The 25,304-nt window shown below is 39.9% G+C and overlaps 1 protein-coding gene across 1 annotated transcript in view; it reads right to left on the reverse strand.

Annotated features, from left to right (window-relative positions):
• Positions 1 to 25,304, reverse strand: part of TENM1 (teneurin transmembrane protein 1) — a 900,209-nt gene that overhangs the window by 104,104 nt on the left and 770,801 nt on the right. Inside the window, exons 23-25 of the mRNA XM_027963346.3 lie at positions 16,180 to 16,429; positions 7,579 to 7,599; positions 1,901 to 2,133 (exon numbers count right to left, since the gene is read on the reverse strand). Of these exons, the coding sequence (XP_027819147.1) occupies positions 1,901 to 2,133; positions 7,579 to 7,599; positions 16,180 to 16,429 (504 nt within the window). The remainder of the gene's footprint in view (positions 1 to 1,900; positions 2,134 to 7,578; positions 7,600 to 16,179; positions 16,430 to 25,304) is intronic.

A 25,304-nucleotide genomic window follows, 5' to 3' on the forward strand; every position in this document is an offset into this window, starting at 1 on the left:
TGTCAAATAGCTAAAGAGTAACCTCTTAATATTTGAAACAGTAACTGACCATCTAATGAATTAAACACATTGACCTCACTATATTTTTTGGCATGGAAAGGTGTCCATAATACGTTAAGTATGAAAAGCAGATTATAGAACAGCATTCTATGATTCTATTATTAGAGAATAAAATATATGATATGCACAGAAAAAAAGTCTAAAAGAATAAAAATGTTGATAGTGGTTTTGTAGATGTGGTAGGATTATGGGTAACCTTAGTTAAAAACATTTTTTTGTGTTCTCTATTTTCTGATTTTTCTCCAACTGTATATTATTTGTGTAATAGTTAAAAAAAAAAACCCACATTGGGTTCTTAAAACTCACTAAAATGAATACTTCATAAAAGTACCTTGGAGAAGGAAGAGAGAAGGATTAAATAATGAAAGAGATAGGGTGGATTATATATGGTGACAGAGTTAAAAGCTGACGATCCTTCAGCTTAGTGGCCTAAGATGGGAATATGATCCAAATCTATAAAATCATGAAGCTGACTAGTGAAACATAGATTTATTTAAAAATCTCAGGCAACAGAATTGAGGGTTGACCCTTGAATATTGGGAAGTTAAATTTAGGACAAATAAAAGTAAGTCTGAGCTCTCACAGAAGGCAAAAGAAAAAAAAAAGGAATTTGTTATATTAGGATACTAGGGGTGGGGCTTCCCAGGTGACGCTAGTAGTAAAGAATCTGCCTACTAATACAGGAGACATGAGACATGGATTCGATCCCTGGGTCGGGAAGATCCCCTGGAGGAGGGCATGGCAACTCACTCCAGTATTCTTGCCTGGAGAATCCCATGGACAGAGGGGCCTGGCAGGCTACAGTCCATAGGAGTGCAAAGAGTTGGACACGGCTGAAACAACTTAGCCTGCACACATGCATAGTATGGGTGATATAAATGAATTGAATTGCCAGTCTATGTCTGACGCAGGATGCAGCATGCTTGGGGCTGGTGCATGGGGATGACCCAGAAGGATGTTATGGGGAGGGAGGTGGGAGGGGGGTTCATGTTTGGGAATGCATGTAAGAATTAAAGTTTTTAAAATTTAAAAAATAAAAAAATAAAAAAAAATAAAAGGGGAAAAAAAATAAAAAAATAAAATAAAATAAAAAAAAATAAAAAAAAATAAAATGTAAGTATATAGTTTCAAGGATGATTTCCCCAGTGGCTCAGGTGGCAAAGAATCTGCCTGCAATGTGGCAGACCTGGGTTCAGCTCCTGGGTTGGGAAGATCCCCTAGAGAAGGGAATGGCAACCCACTCCAGTATTCTTGCCTGGAGAATTCCATGAACAGAGGAATTAAGACACGACTGAGTGACTAACCCTTTCACTTTCACTTCAAGAATGATTTAGATAAATTAATGGAAGAAAGGTTCATTAAAGGTGGGTGATTGTTAAGCAAAAGGCAAGAATGTCTCAAGTCTATGAGATGCTCAATATATTTGAAAGTGGCAGAAGGTGGCACAGACTTGACCCCTAACCAGTGCAGGCCACAGTACTAAAGCCATCCTCCCGGGGGCCCTTTGCTGGGCCAGGAGTTAACCCTTTAGTTGTTGGACTGTTGGGAGATTCCAAGAAGGAGATCATGGGCTGGGGTGTCCAGGAAGCAGAGGGTTCTGGGCAATAATTATTTATCAACCAGAAAAGAGGCATTCCAATATGTTACTAATAGTTATGACTATCCGAATGCATATTGGCTAAAAATTAGTCCTGGGGGTGCCTATCTTCCCATATAGACTTCAGAGATGACGTCTGTCAGAGGTACAGTATATTGGGATGGATGGACCACACTGGGACAACAGTCTTAGGGATCTGTGAAGTTAAATGAAACCTTTAAATGACCAAGGAATTCTTCTTACCTCGTGGGCTATTCAGTGAAGCTTCTGAGGCTCTTCCGCCGTCTCCACAGTGGCTCTGATCAAAGGGCAGGCACTGATCACCAGTCCCTGCCACCACTTCAAAATTCTTGGACAAATCTTTTGTTTCCACAAGAGATTTCAGCTTGTAGACTTTTCGAGTATTGGTGTCTGATAGATAAAGTGATTCAGACATTGGGTCCATAGCCAGATAGTATTTGTGAGCAGGGCTTGTGCTAAGAGAAGAGAAAAAGAAAGTTATTTAAAGTAACTTGTTCAGCCTACACTCCCTGGGCTCTGCCTTTTGTCACAAGTGGAAAATTCTCTTCAGAGGTGAAAGTATTAATGTATCTTCTTTCTTATGTACTGAAGAGATGGACACCTCTTTGTTTTTCTGGTAATGGGTCTGGGATTAAAAAAAATTCAATGTGTACTGCTAACCTGATCTTGATATCCCAGTACCATCCATTTGAGGGTAGAGAAAGATGCAGAGGAGAGAAAATCCCAGGACATCTGTTTTCTCATACATACCTTTTCTATCCCCCACCCAGTTCTCCAATTACCTACTAGATTACTGCCTGGATATCTCAGTCACCCCAAACAGAAACTCCTCAGACAGTCACCTCAAAATCCAAAACAGAAGTTCGTTATTCTCTTCCTGAATTCCCCATCCTTCACAAACCTACTCTTGTCTTCTGGGCTTCCTACCTCACTTGGGGTCACTACTGTCCTCCTGGGGTCCTGTTGGAAATGGAAAGGCATCCATAAAATGTGACGAGTATGGCTTAAGTAGGGCTGCGCTGCAGATATATTGCGCCAAACTTCTCCTACCCAAGCTTCCTTTGTTTTTACTTTGTTTGTGTGTTTTTTTAGCTGACTACCATATTTCTTGAATCCACATTTTCTTCTTTCAGGACATCATACAAGTGATTACATTTGACCTTTCTTTTGGTTGTAATCACAATCATCCATACCTCCTAAAGGTGACAAGTTACCTTGACTGGATTTTGGTATTCCTGAAATTCTTCAATTATATATTTACATGGGATCTTGCATTATTTTTATCTGTATATGTGGCTGAGCTCATTCACTAGTTTTGATCCTCCTAATTTCATTTTTCCTATCACTGCAGGAGTTTTAGTTTGGGGGACATTTTGCTTAAACTTAAGGGTCATGTACTGCTGACATCATCTAAGCTCCAAACCTTGAGGTCTAACCCTTACTCTCCCCCTTTCTCTCCACATGTAATTGTGCCTGCAAATGAACTTTCAGAACTTTTCTTCTATCCCTCCTGCTATTACATTAGTTTTAACCTTCATCATCTCTGGCTTGCAATATTTTCCATAGCCCTGCCCATAGGAGGTGTTTTTGAAACCTTAAATCCATTTTTCCCCATCTTGCCTCCAGAGTTAATCTCATCATTTGCTTCCCATCTTTAAAAACTCTACAGACTTTTAAATATTCTTTGGTATGGGGCACATTCCTTTCTTTACTAAGTAATTAATTCTTACATGCCTTTTAAGGTTTTATACAGGCATTATCTTCTAAAGAAAGCTTTCCCTAAATCTCTAGGCTCAGTTATTTGCCTATGCTTACCTCTATTCTGGGTGATCACATGTCATATTAACTTTTTTTTTTTTTAAATGTATTTGTTTCCCCTAATAAACCATGAGAGGTTGGACAAGAGCTATCCTGTCTTATCTCTAGTGTGCTCACTGCACGGCACTCAGCCTCACACCTGGTAGCCTAAATCAGAAACCGGAAGCCGTTCTTTACTACTCCTCCTTTCTGCCATTCCCTATATCCAGTAAAACAACATTAAAAAAAAAATTCTACCTCCCAAACTCTTCTCCAATCTGCCCACTTGTCTTTATCTCCTCTGTCTGCAGTCCAAGGTTCTGCCATCTCTCACCTGCATTCCTTCCTTGGTACTATTTCTTTTGTATTTGCTCATGGAGTCATTAAAAAATATTTACTAAGTGCAAACAATGTGCCAAGGAATTGTGCTATGGTTGGGAGACTTACTTGTGTGCACAGCAAAGCCCTTTTCTTCATGAAACTTACAGTCTAGTGGGGGAGTGAGATCAGTAAATGGGCTATGACTTGTAAATAGGAGTGTTACAACAGAAGTAGAAAGGAAAGAAACGAGCAGATAGGAGGAACATGTTCCCTAGCAGCACTGATGACACTAGCATTATTTTTTAAAATTATTAACTGAAGTTCATATTTTATTCAGATTTCCTTAGTTTTTACTTAATATCCTTTTTCTGTTTCAGGATTCCATCTAGGATACCAAATTATATTTAGCCTTCCAGTCTCAGGCTCCAAAGGGCTGTGGCAGTTTCTCAGAGTTTGCTGGTTTTTGATGACCTTAACAGTTTTAAGGAGTACTGGTCAGGTATTTTGTAGGATGCTCCTACTGGAATGTGTCCGATTTTTTTTTTCTCACAGTTAGACAGGGAAGGAAGACCACAGGAGTAAAGTGCCATTCTCATCAAATCAAATCAAGGGTACATAATATCAACATGGCTTATCACTGTTAATGTCGACCTCAATCACCTGGCTGAGGTAGTGTTTGTCAGGTTTGTCCTCTGCAAGCTAACTCTTTCTGTCTTATTTTCCACACTGCATTCTTTTGAGGAAGTTACTCCGCCAAGACAACACTTAAAGAGTAGGGAGTGCACCTCCTTAAATTATTTGGAGTTCTTCTGCATGACAGCTTTATGTTTTCTTCTCCATTTATTTATGAACTCAACCATTTTTTCCTATCAGTATGGACTCATGGATATTTGCTTTATATTTTGCATTAAATCCAATACTACTTAATTTTGTTGCTCAAATTGTTGCAGCTTTAGCCCCTGGGAGCTCTTTCTGTTGGCTTGTGTGCCCCTCATCAACCGCCATCAATGTGGGTGTGCTTTGTTTGTCTTTTGAGCACGTCCTTACTTTCTGGAACTACACGATGCTCCAGGCTCATCTTATATGATACCTGCCTTGGCACTAGAATGAATCATTTCTCCAAGTATCTCTAGTCCTTTTATTGAAAAATGGTATTAGAAACTGAGATCTGAATACTGGGTGTAAGCACTATTTTTTCCCCTCCATACCTCTCTCTCTCCAACTACTCTGTGAACTCTTTGCAGGCAGGAACCTTTCCTTTCTACCTCAGTGCCAACTGAGGGTCTGACAGGGCTGATGTTCAGTAAGTGCTGAACTAAATTGTAGGACATGAATCTAACTAAGACATAGAAGAGTTCAGGCCTTGGCTACCTAGCCAAGCAAAATGGAGGGGAGAGGGTCATTAGACTAATTAAGATGCTCTTAAAGACTGGCATGTTCCTGATTGTATTTGTAATTGCCATTTGCCCTCTAAGCATATTTATGTTAATGATAGTAAGGCTGGCAAATATTGACTTGAGATCCAGTTTATAGTTTTAATTGGAAAAAAATCAAATCCAATTGGAATACTTAATTTTTTTCTACTTACCTTCATCAAATAAGAGAATCCGGTAGATTCCAGGGACATCTTCAACCCTGGAATTACCATGCCAGCTGCTGTAAATAAACTGTGAAGGGCCCGACAGATTCCAGTATTGCTTTGGCAGTCATATGAGACAAAGCATCTCTGTAGCAAAGACTGCTTAAATATGGGTTTGAGTAAAAGTTTTCACATATTTAGTTGTACTTTTTGCCTTGAGAATAAAAATTTTCCAGTGCCCTTAGATCTTTCTAGAATAAAGAAGGGGTCACACCCCTCCCCAAAACAACTTTCAATACTTTGGTAGCCAGCTTGTGGAAGTTTCAACTGAATCAGATTAATCATGTTTTGTTTAGGAAAAGTCCATAGGCTATTTTTCCAAGAGAAATGTTATTCGCACAAAAACACTTTGGAATGCATTACATTCATTTATTATTGAATATCCTCAAAGTGCCTGTGAGGGAACTTGAAATTATCATTCTTCTCAAATCTCAACTGAGGAAACCCACGCACATAGAAAGCTCACCCAGGGTCACTAACAAGTCTGTGCTTGGACCAATATTAGATTAGATTTGTATGTGACTGAGTGTGCAAAATAAATACCTTCAGAATACTCTTGTTCTGAAAGTGACAAAAAAATTCAGTGTTACAGTCTTCTTCTAACTATGTTGCTTTGCAAGGCTGTTCTCAAACTCTGTGCACTGGCCTTTAGAAAATGGAATAGCCCAAATGCACCAAATTCAAATCTGATTGCTATTTTCTTGACAGCCAACAGTCAGGAAGGTCTCCTATATTGAGATGCAATTTCTTGCCATTTCATGCCATTTCCCAAGTGCACTTCAGCTCTTTCGAGATTGGTTTCTTTCTACTTTGTGAAAACATGCCAAACCTGAGAAACAAAAACCACTGGAATACATTCCAATTTGTTCTAATCCCTTGTGTCTAAACACATATTGAGATTTGAAATATGTGAAGATTATAACTTTAGTGTTAGACTTATTGTCATCTTCTGGTTAGTTTTCCATGCAAGCAATGCCTGCATGGAGACTTAGCAAAGATAACTTAGCAAATATCACTTCATTCATGCCAGTTAAAACCACATAGATTGTTAAATGGGCAATTAATGCTCATAATTAATACTGTGCAACATTTTACCAGCAAGCAATTTGATAACCAACTTAATTTGCTTAAGGAATCAGTTATGCCAAAGTAGCAAGGCTGATCTTGTGCACTGGCATTTGGGAAGTGCCTCTCCCAGATGGAATCCAAATGACAAACCCCATCACTGCCATTTTGATGACAATTGGCATTCGAAAGTGAACAAATTCAATTTTCTCCTTTGCAATTTCAGGTAACTTAGAACAGTTTTGACAAGTGTAATAGTGTTAACAAGTTGAATAGACATACTTATTATGACTAATTTCAGAGTTATATGCCATTGTCAGTAAATGGTCAGTTTAAAGTTTATTATCTTTTTTTTTTTTTTTTGATGGGGTAAAATAGAAACCATGAGGTTGCATAAGAGGAACATGGAGAAATCTTATTCAAGAACATTCTCTTAATATACTAGTCAACTAAATTCCTGGAAGTAGAAAGACTGCTGCGCCATCTCTTTCTCTACTTGCAACTTGAAAGTGAAAGTGAAGTGAAAGTGAAGTGAAAGTGTTAGTCGCTCAGTCGTGTCTGACTCTTTGTGATTCCATGGACTGTAGCCCGCAGGACTCCTCTATCCATGGGACTCTCCAGGCAATAATACTGGAGTAGATTGCCATGCCCTCCTCCAGGGGGTCTTCCTGATCCAGGGATCAAACCCACATCTCTTGTCTCCTGCATTGGCAAGAGGATTCTTTACCATCCGAGCCACCAGGGGAGTCCACCACATCAAATCTATTTGAACTTACAGACTCATCTGTGATATCACCTAAGAAAACACCATGAGACTGGAGGCTTTGCTTTCCCGGAAAGTACTGATCTGCCAACTTTCTCTTATTGTGTTTTCTTTTTGGTACATTCTGATCCTCCAGCAAATTCCACTTAGTGGGGCTCTCCTTTTGGAAAACACTTACCTGAGTTATAACTCCTAAGTTAACATTTACATTATTTCTTTAACCTTATTTAAGAAGTAAAGTTTCCCTATTAGCATTAGGAGGTGATGTCTTAGGCAGGAAGGGGCATTAGGCACCCACCCATATGATTTGCTTACCTATGTCTGGTATCTCTGTTTCTAGGGTGCACAAGGTATCCACGAATAGCAAGTAAAAGCAAACGGAGAGTCATCAGTATCATCCAACAAGCCAAACTGAACCAGACACACCTATTCCTAACTCAGCTTGTGGTCAGTAAAGGAATTCCATAGGGATCACTCAGTCAGATGGGTAAGCCAAAGTGGACCCAATCCCTCCTGGCTGCTTATCCTAAGATGGCGCCAAGATGACTGAACATCCAGCTTGGTGCCTGGGCTAAAGCTCTAAGGTAGTTTTTTTTTTTTTTTTCCAAAAGTTCTCTCTGGACTGTTTTCATTGGAAGCAGCTGAGCTCTTGCCACATGTGCAGTTTCCTGGGGGCTCTTCCCAGTCATGCCAAATCAGAATCTGGAAGTGGGAGTGGGGCCCAAGAATTCCATTTTCAACAAACTCAGTTGGTGATTCTGAGGCAGAATAAGGCTTAAGAACCCCTGCGCTAAGTTTTGAAGAAGTACCCACTGCAAAGGGTCTAATCATGCAAGTCTCTAACTTGAAAGCCACTTTATCAAAATGCAAACTCTTTCATCATCAAGTCTATGTACAACAGACATCCCCAACCCAAGCTTAAGCCACTTATATGATTGTAGAGGTGAGATAGGGGACATCGCTTGTGCACATTAACACAAGTATTTAGCAATATTAAACAATTTAACAAATTGAAAGTATAAAACTTTTTTCTTCAACCATGATAGAATGTACTTGGCATCAAAACCGCTGCATCAAGAAAGTTTCAATAAAACATCGTTTACATCAAACTATGAGGGCCTTGTGCTGGCCAGCTACTCATGCTCTGAGGGAGCAACCGGGGTGGGTAAAACGGAACTGTCATGTCAGAAATAGCAGAACACTTCGGGGTCCCTGATCTGTTAACAGCTTGGCACAGGGCACTGCCTTAGGGTATCTTACTCTGGGACGGGGTATGGGCCTTCTCGCCCAGGGAGCACAGTCTGTGTATAGGCCTGACCTTGGGTCAAATCTGCCCAGAATTAAAAGGTTATAATCATCTGTGAAATACAGTCATTGCAGTTTTAAAATCCTTTTAAACCTGGCCCTTAGGTCATTTTGAAAATCATGAAGATAACAAATCTTTTTATCTAAACTAGAAAATGTTCTTATTAGTTGGAACATCAGGAAAGAAGAGAAGATACAAAATGATTTCCTTTGAAGCCATCTGCAACTACTGATTTAACTCTTGTTGAAGAGAATCCTTTTGGGATTTGACTAGGTGGGCGACAGTGACAATCCACTGACTTTTCCGTTTTATGTTATTAGTCACTCCAGTCGTGTCTGACTCTTTGTGACCCCATGGACTGTAGCCTACTAGGCTCCTCTGTCCATGGAATTCTCCAGGCAAGAATACTGGAGTGAGTTGCCATGCCCTCCTCCAGGGGATCTTCCCAACCCAGGGATCGAACCTGGCTCTCCTGCATTGTAGGCAGACTCTTTACCAACTGAGCCACCAGGGAAGCCCCTTCTATTTCATGGGGCCACCTCTAAAGCGTGGTTATCCCCAGGGTTGACACAAAAGATCAAAAGGTAAGGGTGAGGTGATGTGATTAGAAATCTGGCCTCAGGCGTTTGAACCTCTTTCAGTTTCCTTGTCTCTAGACACTTGCTTATTTTTGTGGTCTCTGAACTATAGGGTGAAAGTGCTTAAGGCTGGCTCTAATCACCGTTACATGGTTGATCTTGAAGGAAGTCGAGTTGTGAACATACTAGAAGGATATTATTAAAGCATGGTTTCATCTGCCACAGACTCTCATGGTATAGAACCATGTGTGTGGCTCCAAAAGGTTTTGAAATTCTTAGGTGATGGCAAGCAGTGGGGAGAGGGGGTGGTTTGATTTTCTTGTGGCCACTTCTGATCATGCCAATAATGTCACCGTGAATTTGGGAAGATGTCCCATATTATGCAGAGCAGCTTCTCTCATTAACATCTCAGAGGGAGGAAGAGAAAATGACGGAATTTATTTCCAGTGTGTGACCTTGTTCTGTCTCAGAATTACTTTTAGTTAAAGATTTAGGATTGAGCCACCACCAAAGTCGGTCTGCTGTCTAGCTGGCAATGGACTGCACGCTGAGGTGTCAGTGTGTGAGTGCCTCACAGGCACCTGAGCCCATCAGTGGGCATCACCACCTGGCAGCTGACTGACTTGAAGTTTGCCATGAGTTTGGAGGAGAAAGGTATGGAAAGGCAAATCTTTTCAGAGCAAGAAATGCTCCTGATGGTAGGATCTTGAAATCGATCTTTGATTTTGTTCAGGACCTGCAAGATTAAAATGGCTGTCTATTCTTTTTTAATTAAAAACTTTTTACTGAGATATAATTCACATACCCCAAAATTTTACCCTTCGAAAAAGCGCAATTCAGCAGTTTCCGGTAGACTCATAGAGTTGTACAACCACAGCCATCATCCAATTCCAGAACATTTGCATCATCTTATGAAGAAACCCCGTACCCATTAGCAGTCAGTTCCCATTTCCCCCATTTCTCCAGCCCCAGGCAACCATTCATCTGCTTTCTGTCTCTGAATTTGTTTATTGACATTTCATATACATGACATTAGGTAATATGTGGTATTTTGTGCCTGGCTTCTTTCATTTAGCATCATGTATGACCCATTCTTTGTACATTTTGGTAAGGATGTATGACCCATACTTTAGTACATTTCACGGATGGAGAAAAAGGCGTAAGCCAACTTTGGAGTTTCTGGCTCATGACCAGACGTCACGAGAGTTTGCCTGGCCTGCTCTGCGCTGGTTGCAGCACTTTGCTTGTTCTTCATGCTGTTCTTAGCTTCTTCCCTTATCCTTAGTCAGAAAATATCTGATATCAAAGAATGGACTTCCCTGCGCATTCATCTTCTCATGGGAGTCTTCCTTGGAAGACTGAGTTCCCACTCCTGCCACTTCTTAGCGCTTCCAACTTCAGGAAACCCTCAGTTAAGACTATCCTTCTCATTCTCTGTCCCTTGGCCTTATCATAACTTTCCTGCATTGTGTTTAGGGCCCTGCTTTCAGCTAGCCATTCGCTTGAGAGTCAATCTGACAAACGAATCCATGCTCGGGGATTAATGATGATTTTAGCTTGATGGATTTTTCCAACACAGGTTCTCGTGTTGGGAACTCTTGGAAAGCCAATGTCTCAACTCAGAGGAATGCATTTCTTAGGGTGGCAATTTGGGCCCCTTGGAAGGTCAGCAAAGATGTTTTGGGTGTGAGGTAAATGGAGCTTTTGGGTGACAATGCTAATACAAGAGAGTAAACTGGAAAGCTAACCACCTATTTCATCTATATGTAGTCTGTTTCTCTGTTTGGAACTCCAGTGTTGCTGACGAGAGGAAGGCTCTTGGTCATTTTTCAGATATTTTCAGAGCCCTTAAAGTCTGTGTTCCATTTGTTCCTTCAGCAGAGCTCTGTACAACTTCTACTGTCCCTCATCATGCTAACTGCCCCTAAATGGGTGATATTCCAGTTCTACCCAATCTCCAGGCAAAGACAGGAGTTGGGTCTAAAGAACAATGTAGGAAATATTAACCAGTCACTGTGAAAGAAACAGTAAAATCTCAAGAGAAAATTTTCATGTCACATTGACATTTGTCAAGTCCAAATTACTCAAGGCACCAAGAAGCATTTGGTAGGCTCTTTTCTTTTCTTCCTTTTTTTCCTTTTTAAGGGAAGGACAAAACAAATATCTGGAGAATCACGGCATCTTGAACAATAACAGCATGAGGTTTTTACAAAGAACAAATCATTTCCAGTTATGCTTAATAGATTTGTGAAATTAGAAGATGAGATGGGAGCAAGAGGATACTCATATTTAAATTCTTACAAAGCACTTCATATGGTGTCTCCTGTTTTTGTTTATATAATTATCCATGTGAGTTTTAGAAAACTGAAAAATGACTCTGAGGTCACAATCAAAGGAAGATGAAACAGTCATAATTGATGAGAAACAGTTGATGGACTTGGGGATGCTGAGAACGAAGAAGAGAAAGTTCAGGTACGTATCTTAACACTTGTGAAAGCTTCTCAGGTAAATGAGGGAAGTGGCTTCTGTGCTTTAGATGTAAACATTTGCCACTACTGAGTGGATGTTTCATGAAGGCAGATTTTTGCTCAGTATAAGGAAGAATTTTCAACAGAGCATTCCAAAGATGCAGTGGGTTGTTGGGTGAGATAAGTAAGTTTTCTGTTATTGAGAGGGATAAACAAAGTAAAGATGATCAACCGTCAGGGATGCAGTGCACACTACATTTTACCAGACACCTCTATGGACTCTTGTATCACTAAGCTCATAAATCTGTGATATCACTTTTTAGTTACTGAAATATGTGTGTGTGTATGTGTGTTTAAAATTTTAACATGAGAAGCAAAGCACTAGGGATATCTAAACCTAAGCTATCTCATAAATCTATCTTAAAAAAAAAACAAAACTTCACAGAACGTATTTTTGAGACTCCCTCAGGTTTAATTGCATGATCTTATAAGCTTCCCTTCTTTGTTATTGTATCTTAATTTCCCACTGGAAGGAAGCACTAAGATGTATATGTACAGATTAAATCTGCAGTAAACAGGCAAAGGGATACTACATGCTTAAATAACAAGAAATAATCTTGTTGATCTTGACATGTTGCTAATAATAATGACATAACTGACTTTTTTGTACCCTCCCCATTCAGCCAATGGGCGATCAGCTAGAGGAAATAGATGATCATCCACCAATGAAAATGAAATCACTTTTGAGGTCAGATGAAAGAAACTCAATTGGGGACAGTTTGGATCAGTGGAGCTGAGAGGAAAAATCCATAGTCTGCCAGTCTTTGAAATGTCAAGGGGCATCTAGAATTGTTCAATGTGGCCCAAAATGGAACAAGAAGATGAAAGAGAAGGAAATATAGAAGGGCACCCAGTAGGGGCAAGCTTTATGTCCTCTCAAGATGTCATCAAACACTGGGCGGATAACTACACATTTGTGGATCTTAAAACAGGTTAAACTGTATAAGACATGTAAGAGGATGAGCATTCTCTTACATGCTCAAATACTAAATTGACAATTTTATAGATACAAAAGTAGAAAACAGAGTAGTTAAATTATATAATGAATAACCTGACAGAGAGTGAAGATCTAGAATGTTCTCTATTTTTTTCGGTAACAACTTATTGACAATATTGCTCTTCCACTCAGTTTTAAATGCAACCAATTAACATGGTGACTATATATAGTCTGTGTTTCCAAGGAAACAGATGACTCAACCAAATAAAATGACTAATATGCGCTGGAGGGGGGGAGCGATTAAATTAACTGATTTTAACATCAACCAAAAATTGGTACAAAATGAACTCTCTCTATATATAAAGTAGAATTCAACGAACATTATGGTTATTAAGCTAGCAAAACCACCTTGTGTCAACTTATTTCTCCCAAGAAAGTTTAAACTTGGAAAAGTTATAAAGCAAATATTTAAATTCACCAATCATATGTGAAAGATGCAAAGTGTACAGAGTAGACTACTGGTCAGGATACTCTTTTTTTAAGTGACTCTAATAAGGACTATACTGGTTTCCGATTAAACATGACAGATAATGTTTGCTGTCATAGACTGGGTTGATGGTTTTGACTATCATCAAATAGGGAGTTACCTGTTAATTACATCTAAATGATCATATCTATATATTTATATTCCATCAGGTTATTTCTCCGATGGCCATTCACAAGAGTGTTGGGAGTAGAGAAGGAAGAATAATTTTTTCTCCTTGAAAGAAATGCAGGGAATCTTAACCATGAGTCTATGAAAGGGCTTCATCCACAGGGATAAGTTGCTAGGGTGGGAGGTGGGAGGTGGAGATATGGGGAGAGAATGAAAATATGTAATGGCTGAGTTTTGTGTGAATGTGTTTATTTATGGGGGAGAAGGCCCATAACATTCAATAGATTCTCAAAAAGGTCTGAGAACTTAAAGAAAAATGTTAGGAAGAACTGCTGTATAGGATGTCAGCTCAGAAGAGCCAGCTAGGCAGACTCACGCTAAGTGAAAGCCTGGGTGTGTGAGCTCATGGTGTGTGCTCGCCTGTGCCTTTGAAGAGCTGTGGCAGTGAGAGAAAATGGTGTGTCTGAGCCACCAGGGAAGTCAAGAAGGAATAGGGACTGAAAACTACTTCACTCTGTCCAAAACTAAATTTTCCTTATACTGAGAAAATCACTTTGCAATCAGGGTCCAAGTTATTCTATTTTATTCTTCAAATGACTTTGTGTTAAAGGAAGGTCATAAGGTACTTTGGACTAAAATGCAAATTTGTGAACTGTTAAGGACCCTTGACCAAGAGAGAATCTTCTCAATGAATGACAATTGCTCCACCTTAGGTAAATTTGCATTTAAATGACAAGGGAAAGGAGTCTATTTAGCTGGGTTTTCTTTATAGTAATAGTTTTGGTTTTTATAGATAATCCTATGGTTTTTTCCCTCTGAGAAGGCAGCTATTAATATATAGGAGCTAGTTACATAGGTTTTATAGGGTTGGCTATATGGGGTCAGCCAGACAAGGTCTGTATGCAAGGGCCAATATCTGCATGCCTGGAAACATTCAGATGGTGAATGAATTGTTCAGTGCTCCACCTATGTTTGGCATCATGTAGAGAGAGCATCCCTAGGATTATGAAGACAATGTAGAATGTTGTATAAAACATTTCCAAATCCAGGCTACAACCATCATGGCCTTCTTCATTGATCTTCCAGTAAGTAGGTGCCCAAAGGGATACACTGCTTGTAATGACAAATCCCGGTGAGGTATGACATCCCAAGGTACATGAACATTTGATTAGGGCAGGGTGCTATGAATTAGTACCTCTTTAGACTCTGTAGATGTGCTTTATCTTTATAAAATCTTAATTTTACAGTCTACTTTTTTTTATCAGTCAAGGGATTTAACAGCTTTTTTCTCTATGACAGCGTTTGCAATTATAATTAAGAAACGTATTAAAACTGGAGTGAATTAATGTGAAAAATGGACGGGGGTTTGGGACTAGAAGAGTTCTCTAAGTAGGTATGAAAGACTCAGTCTGAGAAAAGGGAGGTAGATTCCAAAGGAAAGCACGAGAATTTGAAAACTTTTGAGGAATGTCCTTATGTATTCAGATTTCCACGTTTGTGTGATCATAAGTGTTAAACGAAAATGACCTAAGATTTTTCATGTGATTTGACTGGTCCTGACTGTGCTCCGTGCATACACGTTGCTCTATCACTGTCTCTATTCTCCCAGTCACTGTTCTTGGTCACTACTTTTCAGGTCACTGAGGTGATGCCCAAGGCAAGAACTGTTTTATGGAAGAGTTTATAGGGTGGCATCAAAGTTTTCTGGAACATAGGGAAATTTTCAGCCTCATGTCCTGAAGGCATGTGTCAGGGATAAAACTGTCACAACCAATTAGGAGAAGGCTCTATTAGTTTATCCAGAGGTGGGGAAACAGATCTGTTTCTCCCTCTTGGGATGGGAGAGGATGTCTTCCTTTTCTAGGACTCCAGGGGATATATATTTGTGCCTTATATTCTTAGAAACCTGAATATGCATTGGAAGGACTGATGCTAAAGCTGATGTTCCAATACTTTGGCCACCTGATGTGAAGAGCTGACTCATTTGAAAAGACCTTGATGCTGGGAAAGACTGAAGGCAGGAGGAGAAGGGGAAGACAGAGGATGAGATGGTTAGATGGCATCACTGACTCAGTGGACATGAGTTAAGCAAACTCTGGGAGATGGTGAAAATCTTGCCATGGAAAGCTTGCCATGCTGCACTCTATGGGGCCGCAAAGAGTCAGACACAACTGAGCAACTGAACAACAACAATAATTCTTAGAAAGGGAGAAATAAAGATGATTAAGTCGAGGTCTCTTTAGTTGTTATTTCTGTGTAACTCCAAAATACGAACGACAGTGCCAAAAGGTATGAATTCCTTTTAAATGGTGTCAAAATACTTCATCCTCTCAAGAAAATTCCTAAAACAGAATGAGAAAGTCTAAAGATGGATGCTTTAATCATTTTTTCCAACGGATCAGAGCTTTTAAGGATGAAAAAACTAATCCTTCTTCAACTGTCGTGTAAACACAGGCAGCCATTTTCCCTTTGATGAACGGACCACTTCAAAAGACTGGACCTGGAGAACTTAGAAAATGTACTTTTTGACTCTGACAACACCTCTACCCGCTAGAATCAATACTATGTATTTTTGATCAGTCTTTGTAATGGGCAGAACAGGGGTTGAGTGACTTACCTGAGCAAGTGACAGAATGGAGCTCCACATCAGTGTCAGGAATGCACTCAGGGAAGGCCACACATACAGGCATGTCAACACTTCCTGGTTCTTCAAAGCAGTGCTCAAAGGTTTCTTCAAGTGGGAGTAGGCATGGTGACCTATGTCTTTGGCCCTATCCCTGCATCTTAGCTCGGTACTACAATATGGCAACTGCATTTTCTGTTCCTTCGTGCAATGCCTTGTCTGTTCCTGTTACCTCATTCTTGCTTTCACCTTATCCACTAAGCAAACACAGAGATTAGAAGAGACTTACCTTAATTCCAAAATACTAACGGAGTTTCCCGAGGGAAATATTCGCCTTACAAAATTGAAGTCACCAACATACACACTACCATCAGGGCCAGAAGCTAAGGCAACGGGAGCGAAGAGTTTGTTGTTGTGGGCGGGGCCATTGCAGTTGGTGCAGGCTACGCTCCTTTGGTGTCCATTACCCATTATGGTTGCTATGACTGGAGGCTGCTGGGAAATGAACATATTTTCTCCATTCCCTTTATGTATGATTCCTAGATCCAAGGGGGAAAAAAAGGGTTAAAAAATAACCACACCATATTCTCAGCAACATTTTAAATTCTCTCTCATTGTTCAAAGCAGGAAGGAGCTTTGGCTTGCTATAAAAGAACCTGAGAGTGAAGCACATCACCCCAGCTTTTGTTTAACTGCACAGCTACAACAAATGGCAGCATAACACTTTGCCTCAGTTCGTCCATCTATGAAATGGGGTAATATACCCAGTCCCTTTAATGTTGATTCTAAATGCCTCAATAAAGTGTTTAATGACTAACTTTTAATGATTTCCTGTTCACTTTGGGCTCTGTGAATCATCTGTGGCTGGTTTTTCATCTCTGACTGACTTTCTTCTGATGCCTGGTGCATATCTGTCTGACTTCAAATCACCTGCTCTATACAACTATGAAAAGGGAGGATCAGTCAATTTTAATATTAACCTAGCAAAACACAATCAGAAAGGTAATCTACTTTGGTAAAAAGAAATCATACTACTAGAATGCACTTCAAAGATAAGAGAAAAGCACTTGAATGTTCCACTCTTTTGGACCATATCTCACTATCATCAGTGCAGGAAATAAAAGATACCGACTTACGAAAATGCTGGAAACTACTCTGCAGTCATTTTCTCTGGGAAATCTCATCCATTCTCATAACTTAACTCCCATAGCTCTACGTTGAAACTTTTCTCCTGTCCAGAGTTTTCACCTGACATGCAATTTCCTACTACATCTCTTTACTTGGATGTCCCACTGGTACCCCAAACTCAACAAGTTTAAGACTAAACTCAGTAGGCACAACACTCTCTGACATAAATCACAGCAAGATCCTCTATGACCCACCTCCTGCAGTAATGGAAATGAAAGCAAAAATGAACAAATGGGACCTAATTAAACTTAAAAACTCTTGCAAAATGAAGGAAACTATAAGCAAGGTGAAAAGACAGCCTTCAGAATGGGAGAAAATAATAGTAAAGGAAGCAACTGACAAATAATTGATTTCAAAAATATACAAGCAGCTCCTGCAGCTCAATACCAGAAAAATAAACGACCCAATCAAAAAATGGACCAAAGAACTAAATAGACATTTCTCCAAAGACAAACAGATGGCTAACAAACACATGAAAAAATGCTCAACATCACTCATTATCAGAGAAATGCAAATCAAGACCCCAATGAGGTACCATCTCACGCCAGTCAGAATGGCTGCTATCAAAAAGTCTACAAGCAATAAATGCTGGAGAGGGTGTGGAGAAAGGGGAACCCTCTTGCACTGTTGGTGGGAATGCAAACTAGTACAGCCACTATGGAGAACAGTGTGGAGATTCCTTAAAAAACTGGAAATAGAAATGCCATACGACCCAGCAATCCCACTGCTGGGCATACACACCGAGGAAACCAGAATTGAAAGAGACACGTGTGCCCCAATGTTCATCGCAGCACTGTTTACAATAGCCAGGACATGGAAGCAACCTACATGTCCATCAGCAGATGAATGGATAAGAAAGCTGTGGTACATATACACAATGGAATACTACTCAGCTATTAAGAAGAACACATTTGAATCAGTTCTAATGAGGTGGATGAAACTGGAGCCTGTTATACCGAATGAAGTAAGTCAGAAGGAATAACAGCAATACAGTATATTAATGCATATATGCGGAATTTAGAAAGATGGCAATGATGACCCTATATGCAAGATAACAAAAGAGACACAGATATAAAGAACAGATGTTTGGACTCTGTGGGAGAAGGCAAGGATGGGGTGGTTTGAGAGAATAGCATTGAAACATGTATATTACCATATGTGAAATAGATGACCAGTCCAAGTTCAATGCATGAAACAGCCAGTGCACTGGGACAACCCAGAGGGATGGGATGGGGAGGGGGGTGGGAGGGGGGTTTGGGATGGGGGACACATGTATACCTGTGGCTGATTCATGTCAATGTATTGGCAAAAAACCACCACAATATTGTAAAGTAATTAGCCTCCAATTAAATAAATTAATTTTAAAAAAAAGAAGAGAAAGAAAAAAAGACTGAACTTATTATTTTTCTGTACTGCTCCACCCCCCCCCCCAAACCATGCTCTTTCTCCTATGTTCTCTGCTGATCTTCTGAGTGGTATCACCAGGCATGTATTTACTCAAGTTGGGAATGTGGGCACCGCTGTGGCTCTTCTTTTCCTCATTCTTTAGCCATAATTAATTACTAAACCCCCACCATCTCTTCAAATATATTAAACCAGTTCCCTGGTCTCTGTTCTTACTGCTGCTGCTTTAGTTCAGTTTTTCTTAACTTCTTAGTTTCTTGGTTTCTGTGTATACCCATCTCCAAACTATTGTCCATATTTCTGCCATAAAGGTTATTTCATGTTGATATATAGCAAAAACCAACACAATATTGTAAAGCAATTATCCTCCAATTAAAAATAAATAAAGATTATTTCAATATGTGGAGTAAAACCTTTCAGTAGTTCCATATGCTCTATGGCACCAGGGGCCGGTTTCATGGAAGACAATTTTTGCATGGATGGGGGCGAGAATGGGGGGTGGTTTCAGGATGATTCAAGTGCATTACATTTACTGAGTTTGTTGAGCAGGAGGCGGAGCACAGACGTAATGTGAGAGATGGGGAGCTTCACTCCCTACAGGAGAAGCTTTATTCGCTTGCCTGTTGCTCACCTCCTGCCGTGTGGTTCAGTTCCTAATAGTCCACACACCGTACTGATCTGTGGCCCAGGGCTTGCGGACCCCTGCTTTATGGGATATGGGGCTCATTTCTTATGATTAAGCCATACCTGATTTGTATGGCTTATTTTTATGATTAAGTCCTTCATGATTTGGCTCTTGTCTCCTTCTTTAGTCTCCCCTCTCATTACCCTCTCATTTTTATCCCGAGTTTCAGCTACAGCAAACTATGTACAAGTATTTTCACATGCTTCTGTTCTTCTCTGCTCTTGTGTTTTGCTGGTCCCTCCATCCTGAATGCCCTCCTCATTTTGTTTGCTTGGGAAACTCTAATCTATCCTCCAAAGCTCAGCCCAGTTCCCCTTGGATGCTCTGTCCAGGCAGAATTTATTATCCCCTCCTCTGTGAGTGTGCACAGTTTCTTTCCCATAGCTCTACCATGACACTTGCCACATGTAAGATACAGTTTTCATGACTTCTCTATCTTCCCCATCACAACATGAACTCCTTCCTCTGTCTTACTCTTTTCTGCATTTCAGTGCCAATCCCTGTGGCCAAGTCATTAGAAGTGCTCAGTAAATGTTGGAAACAGGCTTTGAGTCTCTCGTAGTTTCCTTGTCCAAATCCCAATGATTTTGAGAACCTGCTGAGCCTGGGCAGAAAACCCAAGGAACAAGTACTGCTGTGCTAAACAGCTCAAGTCTGCCCAGAATGAGCCAGGGCAGGTAAAAAAAAAAAATCCATGTGGTGAGAAGACATGCCAGTGTGTCAGGCTGTAGCAGCTGACAGCAAATGAATGAATGCAGCTATCCTGTCCAGTCTAATTTTTTCTCCTATGACTCCTGCTATCTATCTCCTTGGACTGCCTGTTATTCTCCCTAAACATTTCCTGAAATGTCTCCCTTGGTTTTCTTCCAACTTTTGGTCCCACAGTTCTACAATAGAAACCATTGATCACTCTGAAATAGGAATGTCACTGGCAAAAATTAAGAGGGTAAAACATGCACAAAGCCATGGAACCAAATATGAACCTGGAAACAGAAATGCCATACTTATATAGGCTTTGGATTTCAAATCTCAAGTAATTTGACTTTCTCTCCCAAGGTGATTTCTGGCTTTTTTTTTTTTTCCAACATATCTGCAGGAGCAGCTATGAGCTTATGCCCCAAACAAATCGCTCTTTTATTGCAGAACCATGAGATAGATATCTTGAGGCTCACTACTTTCTTATTAATTTTATTAATAACTTTATTAGGCAGTGAAGAAATTTCTCAAGATTTAGAATAGTTAATTAAGTTAGATTAATAGGATAGAATTTCATTTCCCCCAAAACACTTAATTGCAGTGTGATCAATATCACAATTTAAATGAATTGGGAGAAAGTGAATGAGAACTGGCATGATAGTTGCACAACATCATTGAAAAGAAATCTCCTGATGGTCGCTCACTGAATATCCTACCAATGAGACTATGATATGTTCTTCAATAAATGAGGAAACCAACTGTTTAGCATGTCAGTATTCCAGCAATGCACTACAGGGTGTATCATTCAAAAATATTTCCAATTATTGGCTTGGAAATACCAGATTTGCTATTAACATCTATTTTCACAGATAGATATCCATTTTTTTATATCAATATAATGATATAGTTAACAATTACCTTCAAAATGACATGTTATTACCAGGCTCCTGGCAATTTAAAAACTGAAGATGGCTATTCTAAACCATTCTTCTAAGCCTGCAATTCTAAAACTCCTCTTTTCTATTAGAAAGCCCAGTACTCCATCAAAGAAGAAGAATGATTAAAGGAAATAAAACATAAGGCAATGTACTTTCTGATTACATCTCAACAATTGATGTCTTGCTTTCATGCAAGGTACTAAAGTGCCCGTGTACTGAAATTACCATTCCTGTTTAAAGCTGAAGCAATCAAAACAAAAATGGGCAAACCCCTTTTGTATTGCCCTGGAAAAATAGATCATTTTGAAGGGTGTTTTTGTTGTTTCAAGAATCTGTTTAACCTTCCATTACATAGAACCGGGGCATACCATCTAGCAACAATGATTTAACACCAATTCTTCTGCAAAAGGTTGCTTTGAAAATATTTTGTTTATGTTCCTGGAAATCTTGATCAATTACTGCTGCCTCCTTTCCAGTTTATTCTGCCACACATGCTCATTTTGAAAACAGAATCAAATGATCCAGAGACTACACACATTATTTATAGAAGGCCAACTTCCTGCTAAGGATTGGGTGTCTTGTTTACAGTTAACAAAGAAACCCCACTGGCTGGGGGCCTGTGGCATATTTTCTCCCTCAAGTTTTCCTTTTCTCTGCCAAAAAGTCAAGTCTGTTGTATAATAATTTAAGCATACTTCTAAACACACGACTCATATCCTCCTGTTACCTTGCTCAGAACTTCTTTTGAAGCTTATAAATAAGTTTGAAATAAAATTCCCCTTGGAAGCCAGCGGGTGGTGCTTTATACTGATTTCAAAGAAGAAACCATTTTTCAGGCTTATGAACAACAAGGGACACAATAAATATTTCTCTTAGGACTTGATTGAGAGGATATAAACACAAACTGGGAGACATGCCAATGTGATCAATGGAAATTTACTTTCCCTCCCAGTAAAACCATTTGCCAAAAAACTACTGGCTTATCTTGGAGGTTAAGTTAAAGGAAATTCTTGATCTATTTCAGACAGATGACTACACCCAATTACCCAATTAGAACCCTGGATAGTTTTTTTCTAATAATTTTAAATACTCAACTGGCATCATTTTAAAGAACTGATTTATCTTTCAGGAAATAAATATGTACTCTCTGCAATCACTAATAAGATGTATTTTGAAGGAATAATATTGAAAAACGCAAGTTCCCAGTTGGTTTCCTTTGTTAATCTCAGTGAAAATAAGAACCATTTTGATATATCAGACATAATATTTGGAAACAATGCTCCACAACCAATGGCTAATTGTCAGGTAAATACAATTGCTGTAACTGAAATGACAAATGGTCTGAAAACGCTGCCTGCTAGAAACTACCCGCTGCATAATGATTTTGGAGGCAAAGAAAAACTGCAGAATTGAATGGCAGCAGACATCCAATTTAATTACAGGTGTCTTTTTAACCAGTGAGAAGAAATTGGGGGAAGATAGATTCTTGTTTCTAATCTGCTATCTGTCTCAGATCAAAAAAGCAGGGTGCCTAAAGAGTTAGGCTCTGGCCTTAATCAGTCAGAAAAGACTGCCTGACCTGCCCGGGGAGAGTGCGTTGCTTTCTAATTGGTCCTTTCAAAGCTGCTCCTTCACACTCATCATTCCTGCTTCTAAAACTGCCTTTGTGGGTAGGATTTAGACTCCCAAAATGTCCCAAGAGAGGTGCTGGTGTCCAAGGGCAGGCTGAAAGGCAGTGGCAGTGCTGGCTTCAGCCCTGTTTCCTGGCAGGCATGACCTGTCCTATGCGTGTGTAGGCACACCGTATTGTGTGCCTACAAATGAGCTGATAAAGATAATATCAACTCACCCTTTTCAGCACCAGGGACCGGTTTCATGGAGGACAATTTTTCCAGGGACTGGGGGGAGAGGGGGAATGGTTTCAGGATGATTCAAGCGCATTATATTTATTGTGCGACTTTATTTCTATCATTATGACATCAGCTCCACCTCAGATTATCAGGCATTAGATCCTGGAGGTTGGGGAGCCCTGGATAAAATGAACAAATCTTCCTTTAAATAAGTCTGTCTTAAGTAAGGTTTCTTTCTCAGGATAAAATTCTCAGAAACAGACAAAGTAGATTTAGTGGGGCTGGGATGAGTACCAGGGATCTTTTGGAGTGATAAAAATATTCTAAAACTCTGTGGTGGTGACAGTTGCAGAACTCCACACTTTACTAAAAATTATTGAAGTGTACACTTAAAATGGGTGGATTTTATGGTGTATAAATTATACTTCAATAAAGCTGTGAAAAAGATTCTCAGAAGTAACTTGATACCTATTACCTTAAACAGGAATTACTGGTGGATTAGAGGTGGAAAGAACACATTTGTGGAAATCAGGGGTCCCCCAAAGCCAACTTTCTGAATGGCTTCCATCTGTTCTGAATTTTTCAGCCTCCAATGGTAAGAGAATATAGGACTGGGAGCACACAGCTGGGGACTGGCTCGATTGAGGTCATTCCCACTTTGTGTTTAATGTCAATGACAGGCATTTGAAAGAGACAATCCATACCAGCCAATAAAAGTGAGTGGAAAAGAAACGGCTGCTTAAAATGTCAAACTCTTTCAAACCAAAACAAAAAACCTAATAATTTAATAACTGGCATCTGCCCTTTTATTTTTATACTTTTGAAACTGTGATTCTCCTTTTGACAACAGAAAAAGGGTTGACATTTTATATCTGTGCCTGAATCTTTGCTCTTAAACAAACAAACAGTTGGAAGGGGAATTCACAGTTTTCCTTGAAAGAGGGGAAGGACATGTAATGGGAGGCATATGGCAGTGGATTCCTTCACCTTCCGGGGTCCTCCACTGGAACTCTGGTAAGTGGTCTCAGGCTATGGTTGAAGCAAACCTGGTTAGCTTAGGTGATCAAAAGTTCCCAGCCTGTGGGGCTCGTCGGCTTGGCTGATTCAACTACAGTGCACATGAATAAGACCAGAGGTGTGGTTATAAAATGGATCTCTTCGCCTTAGTCAGTTCATGGCCTTACAAGAGAACCCTGCCTTAGCCAGCTGTTTCCCAAAGGTCAGATAGATACAAGGATGGAAGGGTATAGTTGTCTCAGTACGTTCGCGTCTCCAACAAAACAACATCCTACTAAAGGCTGCTCAGAATCTGCCTCTTTATTTTTTTATTTATTTATTTATTTTTTTTTAAATTTTAAAATCTTTAATTCTTACATGCATTCCCAAACATGAACCCCCCTCCCACCTCCCTCCCCATAACATCTTTCTGGGTCATCCCCATGCACCAGCCCCAAGCATGCTGCATCCTGCGTCAGACATAGACTGGCGAGAATCTGCCTCTTTAGATGAAAAGGAAGATGATTTCATAATGAAAACTTACCAGCAGATGTTCAAATGATGCTGGGTGGAAACACCAATGATAGGTTTCCCAGCAAAAGGAGGTGAAGGGACTTGGATGAAGCCTTTATAACCAGGGGAGCAAAATCAGTTTGTCTGAGAGAAGCATGGGCTAAGGGCCACCTGTGGTCTCTTCTGATTTAACATCGAAATTACAAACGAGGTGACAGTGACAGCAGGAAATGTGGTCCAAGGAAGGCAAAGACTGAAGATGAGCATGTATGGATTTTCACTGCTTGACCTGGTTTCCCTAAGTCCAGGACTCAGGAGGCTTAAAACTAAGTGAAGTCCAGAGCTGTACTCTTTCCCCAGATTCTTTCTCTTCTTCCCTGTGTTCCTCCTGCCTCTTTCACCACTATCCATTGCTATCCCTTTACTCTATACCTTGCTTCTTACTGCATATACTGACATTTATATGGATTAAAAAAAAAAAACTGGTGTAGAGAGAGTACATGGCTCTGGCCACTTACTGTGAGCCCTGGGGGAAAGTCATGTGACTCAACCTTGGATTCCTGACCTTCTAAACGAGGATAAGGCCACACTGCAGGGTTGTTGTGTTTAAAATGGGACAGAGTTCACTAAAGCCTGTTGAAAACTGTATGACACATATGATTCATTAATTCTAAGAGACTTCCCATTTTAACATCTCTGGAGTAAGCATGTATCTTGCAAACAATGTGTGTCATTGTTTAACTGGCAGTATTTTCCATAAAATAATGGTATACTTATAATCGTGGGCTTTCCTTGTAGCTCAGTCAGTAAAGAGTCTGTCTGCAATGCAGGAGACCCGGGTTCAATCCCTGGGTGGGGAAGATGCCCTGGAGAAGGAAATGGCAACCCACTCCAGTACTCTTGCCTGGAGAATCCCACGGATAGAGGAGCCTGGCGGGCTACAGTCTATGGGGTTGTAAGAGTCAGACATGACTGAGCGACTAAGCACACACATACTTAAAATCGATGTCTTAGATCACACGAAATATGGCAATTATTAGTCCAGTTGTTAAAAGTTGGCTACAAGGTTGGATAAACTGGTTAATCATTTAGGCCAGAGCAGTAATGATAGATGATTCTGAAAACCCAGTTTCATTTAACTTTG

This window comes from Ovis aries, chromosome X (genome assembly GCF_016772045.2).
Source record: "Ovis aries strain OAR_USU_Benz2616 breed Rambouillet chromosome X, ARS-UI_Ramb_v3.0, whole genome shotgun sequence".
Taxonomy (NCBI): domain Eukaryota; kingdom Metazoa; phylum Chordata; class Mammalia; order Artiodactyla; family Bovidae; genus Ovis; species Ovis aries.